Source organism: Cherax quadricarinatus, chromosome 63 (assembly GCF_038502225.1).
Source record: "Cherax quadricarinatus isolate ZL_2023a chromosome 63, ASM3850222v1, whole genome shotgun sequence".
NCBI classification, from domain to species: domain Eukaryota; kingdom Metazoa; phylum Arthropoda; class Malacostraca; order Decapoda; family Parastacidae; genus Cherax; species Cherax quadricarinatus.
The window spans coordinates 23,579,122-23,599,300 of NC_091354.1; the positions used below are offsets into that span (position 1 = coordinate 23,579,122).

General features: G+C 40.1%; 1 protein-coding gene across 1 annotated transcript; it reads left to right on the forward strand.

Moving 5' to 3' along the window:
* The first annotated feature begins 4,013 nt into the window (after positions 1-4,013).
* LOC128698295 (uncharacterized) lies at positions 4,014-14,108 on the forward strand. The gene is made up of 5 exons (XM_053790496.2): positions 4,014-4,090; positions 4,258-4,376; positions 8,008-8,120; positions 11,990-12,108; positions 12,381-14,108. Exons 2-5 carry the CDS (start codon positions 4,281-4,283, stop codon positions 12,473-12,475), a joined length of 423 nt encoding a protein of 140 aa, XP_053646471.2. The 5' UTR covers positions 4,014-4,090; positions 4,258-4,280; the 3' UTR covers positions 12,476-14,108.
* The last annotated feature ends 6,071 nt before the right edge of the window (positions 14,109-20,179 follow it).

Sequence of the window (20,179 nt, forward strand, 5' to 3'; positions counted from 1 at the left end):
GGGACATGACCTCTCAGTTGCCTCTCACTACTACTACTACTACTACTACTACTACTACCCTGCACCTCTCCTTCCGACAGTATTTAAGTCTCCGCACTGTCGCTTGATCTTCAGATAGTTCCTGACTATGGAACTGAACTTCTCCAGGCCGAGGGACTGACAACCTCAAATTCTACGACTTTAAGGGTGATGGACTGATTACATCGTCTTCACATCTCTACTGTTCCTGCCTACTTTCTGTATTCGACTGAAGAAGCCTACTGTGTAGGCGAAACGTTTCGGAATAAAGTTGTCTAACTGTTGCATATGTGTCTTACCTAACATAAACTAAATGATTTAGGAGTTCTAGTTAGCAGTAATCTAAAACCAAGACAACAGTACATTAGTGTTCGCAATAAAGCTAACAGAATCCTTGGTTTCATATCTAGAAGTATAAATAATATAAGTCCTCAGGTTGTTCTTCAACTCTATATATCCTTGGTTAGGCCTCATTTAGATTATGCTGCACAGTTCTGGTCACCGTATTACAGAATGGATATGGTGCTCTTCGCACCTACTCCTAGGTTGAGGGACTGATTACCTCATCTTCTGTACATAGTTCTACTGTCTTCAAGTTATGTCCTAGAATTTGTATTGATAAAGCCACTGGATGGCGAAACGTCTACAATAAAGATACCCAGATGTTGCACATGTATCTTAATTTCATCTTGGATATAAATGGATATAAATGCACTGGAAAACGTACAGAGGAGGATGACAAAAATGATCCCATGTATCAGAAATCTTCACTATGAGGATAGACTGAGGGCTCTGAATCTGCACTCTCTCGAAAGGCGTAGAATTAGGGGGGGGGGATATGATCGAGGTGTATAACTGGAAAACAGGAATAAATAAAGGGGATATAAATAGCGTGCTGAAAATTTCCGGCCAAGACAGGACTCGTAACAATGGTTTCAAGTTGGAAAAATTCAGATTCAGGAAGGATATAGGAAAGCACTGGTTTGGTAATAGAGTTGTGGATGAGTGGAACAAACTCTCCAGTACAGTTACAGAGGCTAAAACGTTGTGTAGTTTCAAAAATAGGTTGGATAAATACATGGGTTAGTGTGAGTTTGACCTGACTTGCTTGTGCTACTAGGTCTTGTGCCGTGCTCCTTCCTTAAGTGGAAGTGACCTGACTAGGTGGGTCATTGGAGTAATCCGGGGGGGGGGGACATCGACCTGTTTCGCGTGGGTCGGTGGGCCTGCTGCGGTGTTCCTTCTTTCTTATGTTCTTATGAGTGGGTGTGGGTGGTGCGAAATGGACCTGACTAGCTACTAGGTCGGACCCAGTGCTAATCCCATAAGTTACGTGTCTGACCTCACTAGGTGAAGGCATTGGCTTAAGCCGGTGGGGAGAATTGGGGCTGTCTGGCATAGACCAGTAGACCTCTTGCAGTGTTCCTTATTTCTTATGATCTTATGTTCTTATGAGGGCAAATATTCTATTAGTGGGATTGATCTGTGAAGGACCTGCCTAGTATGGGCCAACAGGCCTGCTGCAGTGTTCCTCCTTTCTTATGTTCTTATGCTCTTGTGAAGATTAATCATATCAAGAGAATAAAACAGTTATCAGAATTAGCAACAGAACTGAGAAAATTAAAATTATTGTTTACAAGCACCTACAATTTGAATATGAAATTTTAGAAGACTTTTCTGTACTTCCTGGGAGACAGGTAAAAAAAAAAAACGAAGAGAGATCATGTGAAAAGGTTAGGTGAAGAGGTGATATGAATGTTTTCAGACAGGTTAGGTGAAAAGGTCAGAAGTATGTCTGAAGGCAAGTCATGTAAAAAGGCGAGGAGAAAAAAAGAAAGGTAAGTAAAGATGAGTAGAATGTCAGCAGCCAGGTGAGATAAAAAGGTGAAGAGAAAATCAGAAAACAGACCCGGAGAAGAGGTAAGTAAAATATCTGAATGCAAGTTAGAAAAAAATCAGATGACGATAATACCAGAAAATACGTCAATACTAGCAGTAATAATAAATATAGATGGAGAGACGTAGGTAATGGGATGATAGAGGGAATATCATTAGAAGATAAATGTTGATGAAGAGGGAGGTAATTTGGTAAAGCAAAAGATGTGAGAGAACAGGGGATACGTTAAACAGTAAGAAAAAACAACTGGGAAAGAGAAAATTCGGACTGAGATATTAAAACCGGGTGGGGATCTGGTTGCCAAGTGGTTGATCACTTGTTCAATAAATGCATTAAATTGGGTAAGATGCCTAGTGACTGGCAAAAAATACGCACAGCTTAGTTGTATGAGCTAAAATGGGATAATAGAGAGTATATGAATTCTAAAGGAATAAAATTGTAGTATATATAAGGTTAAGCGTATTGTATTCTTTATTGTAAGAATTAAAGGAAAGACCGAGTAGGAATGCAGATGAACAAGGAGGTTTTAGGAAGGTTCGGGGATGCTAGACCAAGTGTTTACACAAACACATAAGTGAAAAATACTTAGAGAAAGATAAGGAACTTTTAGTTGCATTTATGAATTTAGGAAAGGCATGTGACAGGATGGATAAGGAAGCATTGTGGCAAAAGTTGCAGATGTTTTGAATAGGTGGTAGGGTGTTTGGAACATAAATGGAATTGAAAGATGAGGATTCTGGTACGGAATGAGAGTTGTCACAGTTGCTGTTTGCCGATGACACCATACTTTCTTGAGATTGTGAAAAGTTGAAAAGGTTGGTAGACTAATTTAGAAAAGTTCGTCAAAAATGTAAATTAAAAGTGAACATAAAAAGCAGTATTGTACTCAGAGTAACAACAAAAATTTACTTAATGAAAGACTGGATATCAGATCGAAAGAGAATGAAGTAAATGTGTTCAGATATTTAGAAGTGAACGTGGCGGCGTGTTAATCCATGGATGATGAGGTGAATCATAAAACTGACGACTAAAAGATGTGTGGTGCATTAAGACATGTAGGCAAAAAATGAGAAATGTACTGTCGAGTGCTACAATCACTCTTATATAGGTGTAAAGCATGAGTTTCAAGTGTAGTGAGGAGGAGCTTAGAGGTAGTGGACATGCCGGTGTGTGAGGCCGGTGTGTGAGGCCGGTGTGTGAGGCCTGTGTGTGAGGCCGGTGTGTGAGGCCGGTGTGTGTGGTGCGAATAATAAGTAGAAAGTTCGTAGTTTGGAGATTAGAATGTGTGGAGGTCACGAGAAGCATTGTTAAGAGGACTAAGGAAGGGTAGAAGTGCTTAGGGCATATAGAGAAAATGGATGAAAATAAGATGACTAGGTTGTCGGCGTCGTCCTTTGATAGGGTGAAACGAGAGGGATAAAAAGAGTTTAGAATGAGAAGGGTTTCGACAAGCAGCAGGTTAGTATGTCCCTGTTAGATGGGAGTGGATGCGAGCAATTTTTATAATTTAATGGGTTGTTGGAATATGAACAAGGAAATAGTTATAAAGGGATTCAGAGAAACCGGTTAGCTGGAGTTGACTTCTGCAGGTGGGACATACAATGCTTTTGCTCTGAAAGAGTTGCAATGTTGCATGTTGAAGAATAATCTGAACTATGATGTCAGCTCTTTTGTGGCAAAGCAGAAATTTGAATAAATGATATTGAAGTTGTTTCTTCTCTATCGGGTCTTCTACCTCGATGAGGGGCGGCAGGTGTGTTAATAACAATAATAGTAATAACTGGATTAGTAGTAGTAGTAGTAGTAATACTAGCAGCAGCAGAAACAGCCGCAGCAGCAGTAGTAGTACATCTATTACAATTCTCTTAAAGAGATACTTGATTATATCTTATTTAAATAATCACATTTTTTTCTGCCTCCCAATTTCGCTAAGTAAACAGATGTCAGAAGATGGGAGAAATGACCCAAGAAAAGATTGTTAAAGCATTTTTCTAGATTAAAACAATGAACTTTACCTAACAAACTCTCACTTAGGATGGTTGTCCATCCACTAGTTTCCCAGCATATGTTGTGAGTTCAACTTGTGCCCAATTTTACAGGCTGCAGTGAACGCCAAGGATCCTGCCATCCTGGGAAGTAGCAGCTTACAAGTGACAAGCACTAACTTACCTGCTGGTAAGTACTTATTTATTTTTTTATATCCAATAAGGACACATTTACCGTTACAGAAAACTGGTTTAAATTTCTGACATACGTATTGATCACGTGAACATAACAGACATACACCATCATCACCAGCAACATTTTGAGTACTTATATAACGTTGTGTATATATATCACAGGGTTTTGCAAGAAATGTGCTACCATGCCAGGGAAGGAGACACTAGTGTTCCCAGGAACACCTGTGTGTATATCCTCAGACACACGTCCCTCTCGCTCGCTCATAGACTGGACACTCAAGGTGGGAGCCAACTCTTAACGATCTCTGGTTGACATTGTCATTCTTAGTGGTTGCCATGCGCACATTACTTCGTGGATCGAATCTTGTGTTCCATGACTCGCAAACAACCCGCACATAGAAGAGATGAGTTTACGACCACGTTCCGGTTCGACTTGGACCATTTACAAAGTGGCATAGTGGCATGTACATTCACTACTTTTCTTATCATGTTTCCTCTGTTAAGAAAAGTGTTATCTCCCTCTTTCTCCGTGCTCTCCGCAATTGTGACCCTCAGTTCATTCAATCAGAAATTTCCACTCTTCATAATTCATTTTCTCGTCTTGGCTGCCCTTCCCATTTCATAGACTCTGCCTTCTCACGTGCTAAACGTAATTTTTTCTCTCTCAAACTCTCTAATCCTGGGAACTCTTCTGTCCTCTGCCTTCCCTACATTTCCGGTCTTTTTAATCTCAACAATTCTCTCCGTCCCTTAGACATCAAACTTACTTTCCGCCAGACTAACACTCTTCGCACTAATCTCGTTCATACCTCTCCTCCCTCTACGGATGCTCCTGGTGTCTACTCTATTTCTAGTTTCTTCTGTCCTCTTCAATACTTTGGAGAAACTGGCCGATCTCTTTCTGACAGACTTAGGGAGCACAAAAGTAGTGTTAGGCTTGCCGACACTAACAATGCTCTTTTCTGTCACGTCAGAGATCACAGCCATCCTATTAACTGGTCTTCTGCTAAAACTGTCTTCCCTACTTCTAACTTCAACAGTCGCCATGTGGTTGAATCCTCCCTAATACACAACTTTCCTTGTATGAATCTTAGTCCTGGCTTCGTCTCTGTAGATGCCTTCCTTTCCCAGTACATTATAAAATGCTCCATAATTCAGAACACCCGTAACTTAGCCTGATTCCTCCTCCTCCTTCTTCTCCCTCTCCCCCTTTCATCCTTCCTTTTTCTCCTATGGGTTGTCTTTCCTCTACCTCGTGTATTTGTTCCATCATTATTTATGTATTCCCCTCCCCCTCTGTGTTCTTGCTCTTACCCTCTGTGGGCACCTAGCTCCCTTGCAGTGCTCCTCTTTGTTAGGTAAGACACATATGCAACAGTTAGGTATCTTTATTTGAAACGTTTCGCCTACACAGTAGGCTTCTTCAGTCGAGTACAGAAAAGTTGATAGAAGCCTACTGTGTAGGCGAAACGTTTCAAATAAAGATACCTAACTGTTGCATATGTGTCTTACCTAACAACCTGTCGGTATTTTATACCATTTTAATGTTCAGTGCTCCTCTTTCTTAGTACTTGGCTGGCTCCTCCTCCTCACTACTTCCACCACTACTACTACCTTCTACCTCCACCACCTGCCTATATATACCCCTCCTTCTCTCCTTTTCGTTTTGTAATAAAACGATTCCCGTTGGGGAGGGTAACCTCTACCTGTTCGACAATGTTCGCACATCGTGTTAAAATCAAACCAGCCAGTGGTGTTATAAATGATTCCACTAAACTATTACTTGCTGCCGCTATGAGGACCTGCCTGCATCTCAAATTCACAGCGATCCACTCACTCAAGGATTCCTTCATTGTCGTCTGCACCGACGACAATGAAGCAGCTAAACTTATGGACGACACTGCAATGAACACATTACGGGACCGACAATTCATCATATCACCGTCTCCCTCCTTGCTGGCGAAACGTTCAGTTTTTGTTAAACAATTGGATAAGATAATCACATCCATACCAACGGATGAACTGAAGACCTCTATCGAAGACCAAAACACCTGGGCCTCTGTAGACACCATCACACGAATTCCCAATGCCTCATCTATGATCAAAATCACCTTTTCAAACATAGATATGGCTACCCAAGCACTCGCTAATGGACTAGCTATCTCATATTACCACATACATCCACGCCACATTGAACCTGAACGTTTTGCCCATGTCTCTCCCTGTTGGAACTGTTACTCTTATCAACATTCAACAAAGGACTGTCCCATTAAAGACAAAAAGTTCTGTTCTACCTGTGGAAAAGAAGGTCATAACTTCAAAGCCTGCACCATCACCAATGCCACTCCAACATGTCTTAACTGCAAGGGTACTCATCATACCCTTGCAGCTAAATGCCCACTACGAAAAGAAGTAATGTCGAAAAAAATTAAAGAAGAAACCAAGAATAGTCCCAAATCGCCGACATATACCGCCATTTCAAAACTCCAGTCGAACACCACCAGAATTCTACAAGCCACACAGCAGTCATCTCTATCCAGCAATTCCCTTTCTGCACTCCCTGACGCTGCTCCCTCTAAGGTGCTGTACTGCATGTTGTATGCACACCTTGCAAATGCAGCAAACCCAGGCACATTCAACACTACAATTAACGAACTATTCCGTCTTAACAACATGCCGTCATTCAACTTTCCTGACTCGCCAACATCACAGGACTTCCTCAAGATTATCCCAAACATCGCTAACTTCACATCAACTTCAGGCCCAAATCCTAACTCTGCCCCAAAAAACACCCCTGAACCACGCCCAGTGACCACTGCCACCTCTCAACAACCACCAACAACCAGCCAGACCGCAAATACTCTAGACTCCCAGCCTCCTCTTGACACAATCACTGTAGAAACAATTGAACAAGAATTTCCTGATGAATCCCCCGACGAAGCAGATAGCGACGACTCCAGCACACCCTCTTGGGAAAACCTTACTTTCTACACCTCTCCCTCGAACGCTGACACCATGACCTGCTCTGAACTCTACAAAGGCCTCGGTGATAGAACAGTCAAGTATGCCTGCGAATCACCTCTTCACTTCACACTCACGCAAGTTCTTGAGTTCATTAAGCCTCTTCGTTTCACTTTTTCCAACAAGACAACGCTATACCACCTGTCCAGGAGCAGCTTCAAGAAGTTTGCAAATGGCTCCACTGCAAACCTGCCTCCTCAACTACTAAAATAACCTCCCACATGTCTGCTACCCTCTGATGGTCCTACCTGCCTGCCCTCTCCTGCGACCTGGAAACTTCCAGCTCTCGAGACTCAAAGACCTCACCTACCACGAGACTGTTGCATAAACAGCTTGCTCTCTTCCCGTTTTTTCTCCAAGTCTGTCCCACGATCGCCTTAGCTGCTGGGTCAAGCCCTGGCTCTATTTCTACGACTAAGAACACTCCTCTCCAGCGCTATTCTTCGTCTGTCCCGTCTTCCCCGCTCATCCCATGGGGATCTTACCTGCACTTGCTTGCTTGCTTGCTTGCTTGCTTTCCTTTTCGTTAGTGTGTCTTTGTAAATGGTCAAAGTCGGACCGAAACATCGTCGTCAACTCCTCTCTTCTATGTGCGGGTTGTTTGTGTGTCGTGCCAGTCACGGTATTGTGCTTTTATTACTGTTCCATGACTCACGGGTTTAGCGCTTCATATAATTATAATTAGTATAAACATATTCAGGAGTCGTTGTGATCTGTATTCTCTTGATTCAAGGAACTGGAGCTTTCCTATATCTGATTACTTCTTCATCCCCTGGTACTTCATGACCCCGATGGGTTAGGTGTTTTTGTGAATATAACAATAATAATAATACAAATTATTATTGTAACAATAAGAATACCAATACTAATGCGAATATTAACACAATACAGGCTTCAAACTCCACCTTTGTATTGAACATCACTTGTGACTTGACGAACTTCCCAGTCAACCCTCAACCCACTGATGATCGACTCTTTCTTTCAACCGTTCGAAGACTGAGAACGTAAGTTAACGACAATATATATATATATATATATATATATATATATATATATATATATATATATATATATATATATATTTATTTATTATCACACTGGCCGATTCCCACCAAGGCAGGGTGGCCCGAAAAAGAAAAACTTTCACCATCATTCACTCCATCACTGTCTTGCCAGAAGGGTGCTTTACACTACAGTTTTTAAACTGCAACATTAACACCCCTCCTTCAGAGTGCAGGCACTGTACTTCCCATCTCCAGGACTCAAGTCCGGCCTGCCGGTTTCCCTGAATCCCTTCATAAATGTTACTTTGCTCACACTCCAACAGCACGTCAAGTATTAAAAACCATTTGTCTCCATTCACTATCAAACACGCTCACGCATGCCCGCTGGAAGTCCAAGCCCCTCGCACACAAAACCTCCTTTACCCCCTCCATCCAACCTTTCCTAGGCCGACCCCTACCGCGCCTTCCTTCCGCTACAGACTGATACACTCTTGAAGTCATTCTGTTTCGCTCCATTCTCTCTACATGTCCGAACCACCTCAACATTTTATATATATATATATATATATATATATATATATATATATATATATATATATATATATATATATATATATACAGAGATATAAGTTTCCCACATTGAATATAACAAGTGGCGTAAGCCTGTAGGTAGTTAGGCCTAGGCTATGTTTGCACGTAAGCCTATATAACGAGTCACTTCCTAGGTGAAACCTTTTTTTTTTAAATTTCTTTGCAGTTTCTATATGCTCCATGAGGTGTCCATTACAGTGTATATACTTAACAATGTATACACAGTATACACACTGAGATACAAACATTGAAATTTACACTGAGAGATACACACCTGAAGCTATGTATCGCTCGAGCTGTATCTCAATGTATGTTGGCTGAGAGCTGTGTGTATCTCAATAAGAACATTAGAAAGAAGGAACACTGCAACAGGCCTACTGGCCTATAAGAGGCAGGTGCAAGTCTCCTACCGGGTTAAGCCAATGCCCCAACCTAGTCAGGTCAGGTCACATTCATGTAAAGTAAAAGGACACAAGTGCAACTGTGACATTTATTGTGGCAATGTTTCGCTCTCCAGGAGCTTTATCAAGCCATTACAAACAATACATGGACACAGAGGGTATATAAAGGCTCAGAATGAGGTGCAATACTAGTGAGGTACCATTTCGATGTTCACTAGTGGTAGTAGTAGTAGTAGTAGTAACAAAATAATACAATATGGAAGAGCAAATTTATGTTACCCAAGTAATAGCTTTTATATCCTTTTACTCATGTACGAATTATTTGCTCTTCCATATTGTATTATTTTGTTACTACTACTACTACTACCACTAGTGAACATCGAAATGGTACCTCACTAGTATTGCACCTCACTCAGAGCCTTTATATACCCTCTGTGTCCATGTATTGTTTGTAATGGCTTGATAAAGCTCCTGGAGAGCGAAACGTTGCCACAATAAATGTCACATTAGTTGCACTTGTGTCCTTTTACTTTACATATTGTAGGTAATTCTACCAACTTTATTACAGGTCACATTCACTTAAGGAAGGAACACGGCAACTGACCTAGTAGCACAATGTGTTAGGTAAGACACATATGCAACAGTTAGGTATCTTTATTTCGAAACGTTTCGCCTACACAGTAGGCTTCTTCAGTCGAGTACAGAAAAGTTGATAGAAGCAGAAGATACTTGAAGACGATGTAATCAGTCCATCACCCTTAAAGTTTTGAGGTGGTCAGTCCCTCAGTCTGGAGAAGAGCATTGTTCCGTTGTCAGAAACAATATGAAGTTGAAGTGACAGGATGGAGCCTTATATAGTGCCAGGAGGTGAGACGTAGGTTGCTTTGGGAGGGCAGGTCCCTCTCAAACACAGCCGTTCTCACTAGTAGAGGTTGTCGAAGTTGATGGTCTGTACCAAGATACCCTTGTGTTGCAGTGTCTGACAGAATGAACATTAAAATGGTATAAAATACCGACAGATTGTTAGGTAAGACACATATGCAACAGTTAGGTATCTTTATTTCGAAACGTTTCGCCTACACAGTAGGCTTCTTCAGTCGGTATTTTATACCATTTTAATGTTCATTCTGTCAGACACTGCAACACAAGGGTATCTTGGTACAGACCATCAACTTCGACAACCTCTACTAGTGAGAACGGCTGGGTTTGAGAGGGACCTGCCCTCCCAAAGCAACCTACTGAAGTTCATATACACAATATCATATTCATTACTATGATCTACCTCCTCAAATACCGTAGTGAAAAAAGTTAATAAATTCGTTAGGCAGGAACGCCCCTTTGTAAAACCATGCTGAGATTCGTTGATTAATTTGTGCTTTTCAAGGTGGCTATGAACTGCCTCGGCAATTATTGATTCCATAAATTTTCCCACTATGGAGGATAGGCTTATTGGTCTACAGTTCTAAGCTAAGGACCTGTCACCTGCTTTGAAAATAGGTATCACATTTGTCATTTTCCACTTATCTGGCACCATGCCAGAGGTTTGCTAAGCTCCTCTTTACATTCCTTTAGAACCCTCGCATACAGTTCATCAAGGCCTGGGGATTTGTTACGTTTTAATTTATCAATTTGGCTAAGGACCATGTCAGTTGTGACCCTAATCGTGCATAGTTTATCATCATCCTGTTCTACATAATTTATTATTTTTGGAATATCGCTAGTATCTTCCTAAGTAAAAACTGAGAGGAAGTATGTGTTAAAAATTCTACACATTTCCTTATTACTGTCCGTGAGCTGACCCGAGTAACTTTTGAGTGGGCCTATCTTGTCCCTGGTCTTACTTCTGTATACCTGAAAGAATCCTTTTGGGTTAGTCTTCCATTCTCTTGCAACTTTAACCACATAATCTCTTTTTGCTTTTCTTATTCCCTTTTTTTTTATTTCTCTCTTTAATTGAATATATTGATTCCTTAATTGCACCTCTCCTCTTTTGATTTGCCTATATATGCCTCTCTTTGGACCAATGAGATGTTTTAATCTATTGTTCATCCATTTACGATCAGTTTTGCTTGATCTGATTTCCCTATTTGGAACATAAGTTGTCTCAGCAGCTAGAACTATGCCCTGGAAAACGTCATATCGGAAATCATCACCACTTACCTGACCCATGTAGACTGAGAGCTGTGTCTATCTCACTGTATGTAGACTGAGAGATGTGTGTATCTCAATGCATGTAAACTGAGAGTTGTGTGTATCTCACTGTATGGAGACTGAAAGCTGTGTGTATCTCAATGTATATATACTGAGAGCTCTGTGCATCTCAATATATGTAGACAGAGCTGTGGAACACTCAGCCAAGGCTGAAGTAAGAACTTACTGAGAGTGGAATTGATGATTTGTGATGGTTTGCTTTAAATTTTTGAATTCTAAAATTGTCATACATTAATAATATTTCATTTCAATATAATAATTCGGGCAACTGTAGCATTTTTAATGTTTCATTTACATTTTTAATATGAGATTACTCAAAATACCTTTGAAAATCTGTTGCCTGATTTTCATGGACCTATTCAGATGGGTATAAAAAAGTTAAGATCCATAGCTTTCTTATACCCACCTAGCTAGTACCCTCTTCTCAGTACATATTCAATTATAACCTATTAAATTCTGTCACGATTGCATGGGTTTTTTCCTTTATTTTCGGAACTTCATGTTTGCGTTCAGTGAACAGTTACCTTTTTTTCTAGCGTGTTTCTAAATAGTTCATATTTTTGTGAAATTACCTTTCCAGTTTAGGTCTGGTTTCAAATCCGGACACAAACCGATGATTCCTGGAACGATTAATAGATGACCAGTTTTTTCCTTCTGCCATTACAGTTTCAGCCCCCGAGGACCTAGACACCTCATTACAAAGTCTTATTTCGCATCTGTCATCTTCTACAAGCAGAATCGCCTCATTAAAGCGCGAGTCTGCTGTTCCGTGTCTGCTTTGCATGGTGAGTAGGCCTACCTCAGCCTATGGCACTTTATCTGAGCGTCTTATTTTAATATAATTATCGTGTTGTTTTTGTTAATTAAGCTTTTAAGGCACACGTTACAGATTAGGCTTACAAGACAAAGCTTCACTCTGTAAATGGCCCCAATATAAATTCGTTCTAAAAACTCTCTCTCTCTCACATTTATCGACACTAAACTGAAGTTCCTCAAGTCGACATTTTACTGTGAATGATGTCTATAAACGACTGAATTTAATTATATTTTTTTACAGGGAAGAATGTCACCACTTTGTCCACTGCCACAACAACCTCACCAGCCAACACATCTGTTATACCAAGCACTAATTCAACATTACCACTATCATGATCATCACCACCGTCAGAGTCACCACCTCCACCAGGATCACTACCACCACAACCACTAGGAACGCCAAAACTAACAGGATCAACACCACCAACAGCATCACCCAAACCAACGGGATCACCACCACCAACAAGATCGCCGCCACCAACAGGATCACCGAAACCAACTGGATCACCACCACCAACAGAATCACAGAAACCAACAGGATCACCACCACCAACAGAATCACAGAAACCAACAGGATCACCACCACCAACAGAATCACAGAAACCAACAGGATCACCACCACCAACAGAATCACAGAAACCAACAGGATCACCACCACCAACAGAATCACAGAAACCAACAGGATCACCAACACCAATAGGATCACCATCACGAACATGATTACTGCAAACAATAAAATCACCACCACCACCACAAAGAACTAAATCACAGCAACTGTTACTACTACGAATGCTATTACTGGTACTACTACTACTACTGTTGCTACTATTACTGCTAAAACTACTGTTCATACATCTATTTTTTGCTATTATTGCTTTTAATCCTCCTACTATTATGCTTATTACTAACTTATCACTGTTTATAATACAGGGATTTATGGAAGCAGTTTTTAACATGAAATATAATTACAAAATATCAGCATATTAACAAATAAAAATATTTTGATTTTTCATGTTCTTAAGAAATATTTCAGTATTATGATCTATTTAATATAACTAATTATGTTGTCTCATACGAACTTTGTTATGTATTTTAAGAGAGAAAACTGGAATATACTGTCTCAGTTTTAGCCCATTAACTATTAGATGTTCAGTGTTTACCTGGAGAGGATTTCGGGGGTCAACCCTCCCACTGCCCGGTCTGTGACCAAGCCTGATCCACCAAGTTGTTACTGCTGGCCATACGCAAACCGACGTACGAACTATGGCCAGGCTGGTCAGGTACTGATATTAGGTACCTGTTAGGCGCGTTTTTGAAGACAGCCAGGGGTATATTGGTAATCCCCACTAAGTATGCTGCGAAGCAGTTGAACAGTCTTGAGCCCATTACACTTGTTGTGTTTTCTCTTAGCGTACTCGTGCTACCCCTGCTTTTCATTGGGGAGAAGTTGCATCTCCTGCCGAGTCTTTTGCTTTTGTATAGAGTGATTTTCGTGTGCGAATTTACGAGCCTTATCGCACTTATGCGTGTCGTGAAAGTTCTCTGTACATTCTCCAGGTCTGCAGTTTTGCCTGCCTTGAAAGTGGCTGTTATTGTACATCAATATTCCAGCCAAGAGAATGCAAGCAATTTGAAGAGAATCATCATGGGCTTGGCATCCCTAATTTTCAAGGTTCTAATTATCTACCCTATCATTTTCCTAGCAGATATGGTAAAGACAATGTTGTGATCTTTGAAAGTGAGATACTCTGACATTATCACTCCCAGGTCCTTCACATTAGTTTTTCGCTCTATTATGTGGTTAGAATTTGTTTTATACTCCGATACAAGTTTATATATGAACTTTATGTATGATATGTTTATAATGGTAAGAACATAGTTAAATTTTGACGAGTTCAAAATGTTTTCTCTCATATTTCATAAAAAATAAAGAATGTTTTCAATCAGCTATCAAATAAAAGATTAAAATTATTAAGCAGATGGTTTATCTTATATAATCACTCTAAATTGTTAACATAATTTCTGACCTTAGAAATAATATTTGTTTACATACATTTTCAATCATAAGAGTATTTTATATTCCCTTTTAATCAGACTGAAAATTATATGTAATTTTGTTTGAAGAATTACCGACAATATGTTAATTAAAATGACACAAGTGCAGCTAATGTGACATTTTATTGTGGCAACGTTTCGCTCTCCAGGAGCTTTATCAAGCCGTTACAGAGAATACAGGGACACACGGAGGTATATATAGGTAGTATTAGTCGTAGTCCTTGTGGTGGTGGTGGTGGTGGTGGTGGTGGTGGTAGTAGTAGTAGTAGTAGTAGTAGTACTTGCGGTAGTAGTAGTTGTAGCAGTTATGTGATAACAAGGTATATTGTTTTATTGAGAATTCTTGCCAATACTTCAGAAATGAAGCTGCCTTTATTCTATTTAATTTTGTTAGAAATAGCGATTAATGACGACTCGAGACACTTGAGTCAACGTTCTTTGATCACTAATAAGGCGTAATTAAATTTCATCAGGTGGTTGGGGAAATCCCGTGTTATATGCAGGTATTGTTCAAGTTGTCATTCCTAACTTACGAAATCGTAATCGAGGGTTCTATCCCCACCCTTGGTATGGTTTGTCATTCCTACATGTATTTGTGTGTTCATTGAGACATGTTTCAGGTTTCTTGCTGTTTCACCTACGTATACTCTGTCACAACCTCCACAAGGGATAGTACGGACCACTGCATCGACTGGATCAATGTTTTTCAATTTCGTCCTAGTCAGATCTTTTATGGAAGTACTAGTTGCGATGGCGACTCTAGTGTTAGCTTGTGCGAGCACTTTAGAGACATTAACTGCAACCTGGCTGTCGGGAATTATAACTTTGTTACGAGTGGTGTTAGTGCATGGAGAATTGATGATTTAAAGGGCTCTTTTCTTGCAGCCGTTGATGAAAAAGGAAGGGAAATTTGGTACGCTATTAGGAAAAATCCAATGATGATGCCTCTTTTTGTCTTGACTGGAATAGAAGTACGTGAGATCATTTTTGTTTGTAGGCTTCCAGTAAACTTTAAACCTTAGGGTCTTGTCTACTTTGTGAATGAGGACGTCGAGAAAACGTAACTTATCACTGGACTCTTCAAGTGTAAACTGGATCGCCGGTTCAACTACGTTGAGCCATTTCCCTGAAGATTAAGCACCTCAAAACGTTTGGGAGTTATTTATGAGGACGTCGTCCACACACCGCAACCAAGTGACGCTGGTGGATGATGGGTGCTTCATATATAAGTTAGCTAAGATAACGCTGATGGGGGACCCCATTCTTGTACCGCTTGCCTTAATCGGCAAGAGGAGCGTTGCTATTTTAGCAAAAATCGCAAGTTTTATCACTTCGACACGACTTACATATATATATATATATATATATATATATATATATATATATATATATATATATATATATATATATATATATATATATGTCGTGCCGAATAGGCAGAACTTACGATCTTGGCTTAAATAGCAACGCTCATCTTGCCATATAGGACAAGTGAAAATTTGTGTATGCAATAATTTCGCCAAAATCATTCTGAACCTGCGATGACTGCTAGTCCAAGTGGTAGTTTCTCCACAGGGGACGCCTTGTCGGAAAACGACTACTTGAAACTAGTAATGCCATCTCTTGTTAATATCACAAGCAGTCTGCAGCAAGACGTTTTTGTCGCAGATAGTGCACTCACTAGAGTGTCTGCTGTTGTCCCCCATATTCCAAATGGTAAGGTTAGGTAAGGTTTGTCAGCAAACAGGACAAGTGTGTCCTGACGCGGGTCTGAGTCAGATGATGACCCGCCTTTGGAGCTTTGGTCATCTGACCGAGGCCTTCCGCTGGCTTACCGGTCCACCCCTTTAAAAATAATGGTCATTTATAACCAATTGACAATTCCAAATGGTGATAATGTCTTAGCTGGCAGTGATCCTTGCATGGAAAAAGAGTTGAATGTCGAGCAATCATTACATGGTGTAAGAGATAATAAGATCCATTTCACCCTTGATAATATTTCTGGTTATAGCATTCACTATCTCAACTGAGAAGAGTCCATCCACTCCACAGCGCCTGTCCATTCCTTCAAAAATAAAGTACTCGATGTTTTAACAATCACTATTAATACCAATAGTGCAACCCGAGATGAAATTATACCTGATGTTCAGTGTGCCATAAATTCTGCCAATGCTTCTATAGGTGACACTCCACATTATGTGTTGTATTGTGTAGATAAGCGCTTACCATACGAGTGGTTATATTCTAATCTGAAACAAAATTACAATCCTGATTATTTCATAGAGACTCGTACCTGTTTAGCTCAAGGTGCTTTGGAAGAATCTGAGCAATACTTCATAAATCAACAGCAGAATTTACAAGTCACTAATACTTGAATAAACCCAACCAAAATTAAAGTAGGCTCGAGAGTTATGCTGATTAATTTTAATAAAACATCCACAGTGCCTAAGCTCGTTCAAAAGTTTGTTGATCCATATCGAGTAGTCGAACATGTCAGTGGCAATAAGTATAAAGTTAGAGAAATCATTACTGGTAAGTATAAAGAATCGCATTTAGATCATATGAAGTTAGTATGAGATGATGACGAGGTTCCTGACATCCAGATAAATGCAAAAGACTCTCTCAATCCTCCTGACTCATTACCCTCTACCTCTAACAGCCAGACAGATGAACGACCTAATTGCCATTAATCCTTACATACATGACAAGTAATGAGGAATTTCCAAATTTCATTTGTATATATCAATTTAAATCATCCTCAACCATGGCATGTGTCAGCCGTGCAACGGTGTGTGACCTGCCCAGAGATGATGACCACTCTGCTTATGCAAATCTCACCCTAGTAGAGTTGGGGTTAAATGTAAATTATCTCTATAGACAGATAATCTAGTCTAGAGAGTATTTCAACTATGTTTCTACTATATCGACTAATTTTTTTTTTCGTTCACGTTCTCTCTGAATTCTGAGAATTAACAGTAAAAGACTTGTGTGCACCAAGTCTTCCTATTCAGTTAAACACTTTCTTCTTTGTAAATATATTTCCTCAGAATCCATAGATCACATGAATACAGATTGTTCTTCTCTTTGATCTCTTATGTTAATCTGAACTGCCAATGATTCTATCATTTACAATGATTTGTGACATATATTTTGTAATGAATTACACTCATTTATCATCCTCATGTATAGCTCTTTATGTTCAACTGTTGCATACATTGAAATTGTATAGAATTAGCCAAGAGCCATAATGCCTATGGTCTATTCTGCGTATAATTTAGTTGTATGTTGGGACACCATATGTTAGCATCGCAGAGCTGTCAGTAGTGTTACTGTGTATTTGTGTAGCATACTTAGATCCCAACTACTTTATAGACAGGCTCCCTTGCTAGCTGTGACATCACGAGATCCAAACATGTGAGCCGTAGGCCACAGCATTTACCCTCAGTCACTCTCGGTAGGCTTAGACTCGATGGCAGGCTCCTGGGCTTCTCCTCAAGACTCTCTTAATTATACATCTCCAAGACATCCAACGTATTTCTTACCCCAATATCTCCTCACGAACTCCCACGACAGTTATAGTTTTTTTTTTTACTGGAACTGCAAGGTGGATTTACAATTACGGCTGCTACCTGTGCCTGTGGGAAAGCAGACACACAGTGCAGCAATACACTCAACGTACGTGCCCAACACGAGAATCGTTTTAGTCAAGCGTGAAGAACATGTAACAAGCCATTCGTTGATACAAAAGACATACTTCTTTGGCCATTACACATTAAGTTAGGCCTTATTAAAAACTTCGCCAAACTGTTGCACAAAGAAGATGGAGTTTCTGCATATCTGAAGGAGAGATTTCCCAAAGTTAGTGATGCTAGACTGTAGGAAGGTATCTTCATCATGACGAGTCTCTATGATGCTGAGCTGAAAGTATAGATGAAGTTCGAAAACAATTGCACAGGTTTTTCTTAATAGTTATCAGTGATTATTATGAAAATACTGTAGAAGAGCTACTTACAGCATGTCATCTGTTGGGATGTCGGATGTCCTTAAAAATTAACTTCCTTCATTCTCTCCTTAACGTTTTCTCATCAAACCTCAGATGTTAGTGATGAACATTGTGAACGATTTCACGAAGACGTAACCATCAAGGAGAACAGATATCAGAGAAAACTAACGATCAGTTTGATTGTCGAATACTGGTGCGGAACACTGGTGCAGGACAGCGATACCCAATACACACGATAAATCCCGAAAGCTGTGATATAAATATGTTTGAATGACTGTATGGATTTTTTTAGCTTTGTAATGCATATTATATATATATATATATATATATATATATATATATATATATATATATATATATATATATATATATATATATATATATTATTATTATTATCACACTGGCCGATTCCCACCAAGGCAGGGTGGCCCGAAAAAGAAAAACTTTCACCATCATTCAGTCCATCACTGTCTTGCCAGAAGGGTGCTTTACACTACAGTTTTTAAACTGCAACATTAACACCCCTCCTTCAGAGTGCAGGCACTGTACTTCCCATCTCCAGGACTCAAGTCCGGCCTGCCGGTTTCCCTGAACCCCTTCATAAATGTTACTTTGCTCCCACTCCAACAGCACGTCAAGTATTAAAAACCATTTGTCTCCATTCACTCCTATCAAACACGCTCACGCATGCCTGCTGGAAGTCCAAGCCCCTGGAACACAAAACCTCCATTACCCCCTCCCTCCAACCTTTTCTAGGCCGGCCCCTACCCCGCCTTCCTTCCACTACAGACTGATACACTCTTGAAGTCACTCTGTTTCGCTCCATTCTCTCTACAACCTCAACAACCCTTCCTCAACCCTCTGGACAACAGTTTTGGTAATCCGGCACCTCCTCCTAACTTCCAAACTACGAATTCTCTGCATTATATTCACACCACACATTGCCCTCAGACATGACATCTCCACTGCCTCCAGCCTTCTCCTCGCTGCAACATTCATCACCCATGCTTTACACCCATATAAGAGCGTTGGTAAAACTATACTCTCATACATTCCCCTCTTTGCCTCCAAGGACAAAGTTCTTTGTCTCCACAGACTCCTAAGTGCACCACTCACCCTTTTCCCCTCAACAATTCTATGATTCACCTCATCTTTCATAGACCCATCCGCTGACACGTCCACTCCCAAATATCTGAATACATTCACCTCCTCCATACTCTCTCCCTCCAATCTGATATCCAATCTTTCATCACCTAATCTTTTAGTTATCCTCATAACCCTACTCTTTCCTGTATTCACTTTTAATTTTCTTCTTTTGCACACCCTACCAAATTCATCCACCAATCTCTGCAACTTCTCTTCAGAATCTCCCAAGAGCACAGTGTCATCAGCAAAGAGCAACTGTGACAACTCCCACTTTATGTGTGATTCTTTATCTTTTAACTCCACGCCTCTTGCCAAGACCCTCGCATTTACTTCTCTTACAACCCCATCTATAAATATATTAAACAACCATGGTGACATCACACATCCTTGTCTAAGGCCTACTTTTACTGGGAAATAATTTCCCTCTTTCCTACATACTCTAACTTGAGCCTCACTATCCTCGTAAAAACTCTTCACTGCTTTCAGTAACCTACCTCCTATACCATACACCTGCAACATCTGCCACATTGCCCCCCTATCCACCCTGTCATACGCCTTTTCCAAATCCATAAATGCCACAAAGACCTCTTTAGCCTTATCTAAATACTGTTCACTTATATGTTTCACTGTAAACACCTGGTCCACACACCCCCTACCTTTCCTAAAGCCTCCTTGTTCATCTGCTATCCTATTCTCCGTCTTACTCTTAATTCTTTCAATTATAACTCTACCATACACTTTACCAGGTATACTCAACAGACTTATCCCCCTGTTGGTGCAAAATTATAAATTTTTACATCAACAATAATGAAAAAAATATATCTTTAAGCGTATAA

Coding starts and splice junctions, on each gene's coding strand:
- LOC128698295 (XM_053790496.2), top strand. CDS start 4,281: ATGCCAGGGAAGGAGACACTAGTGTTCCCAGGAACACCTGTGTGTATA. Junction 4,377..8,007: donor TCATAGACTGGACACTCAAG/GTGGGAGCCAAC, acceptor AACACAATACAG/GCTTCAAACTCCACCTTTGT. Junction 12,109..12,380: donor TTCCGTGTCTGCTTTGCATG/GTGAGTAGGCCT, acceptor ATTTTTTTACAG/GGAAGAATGTCACCACTTTG.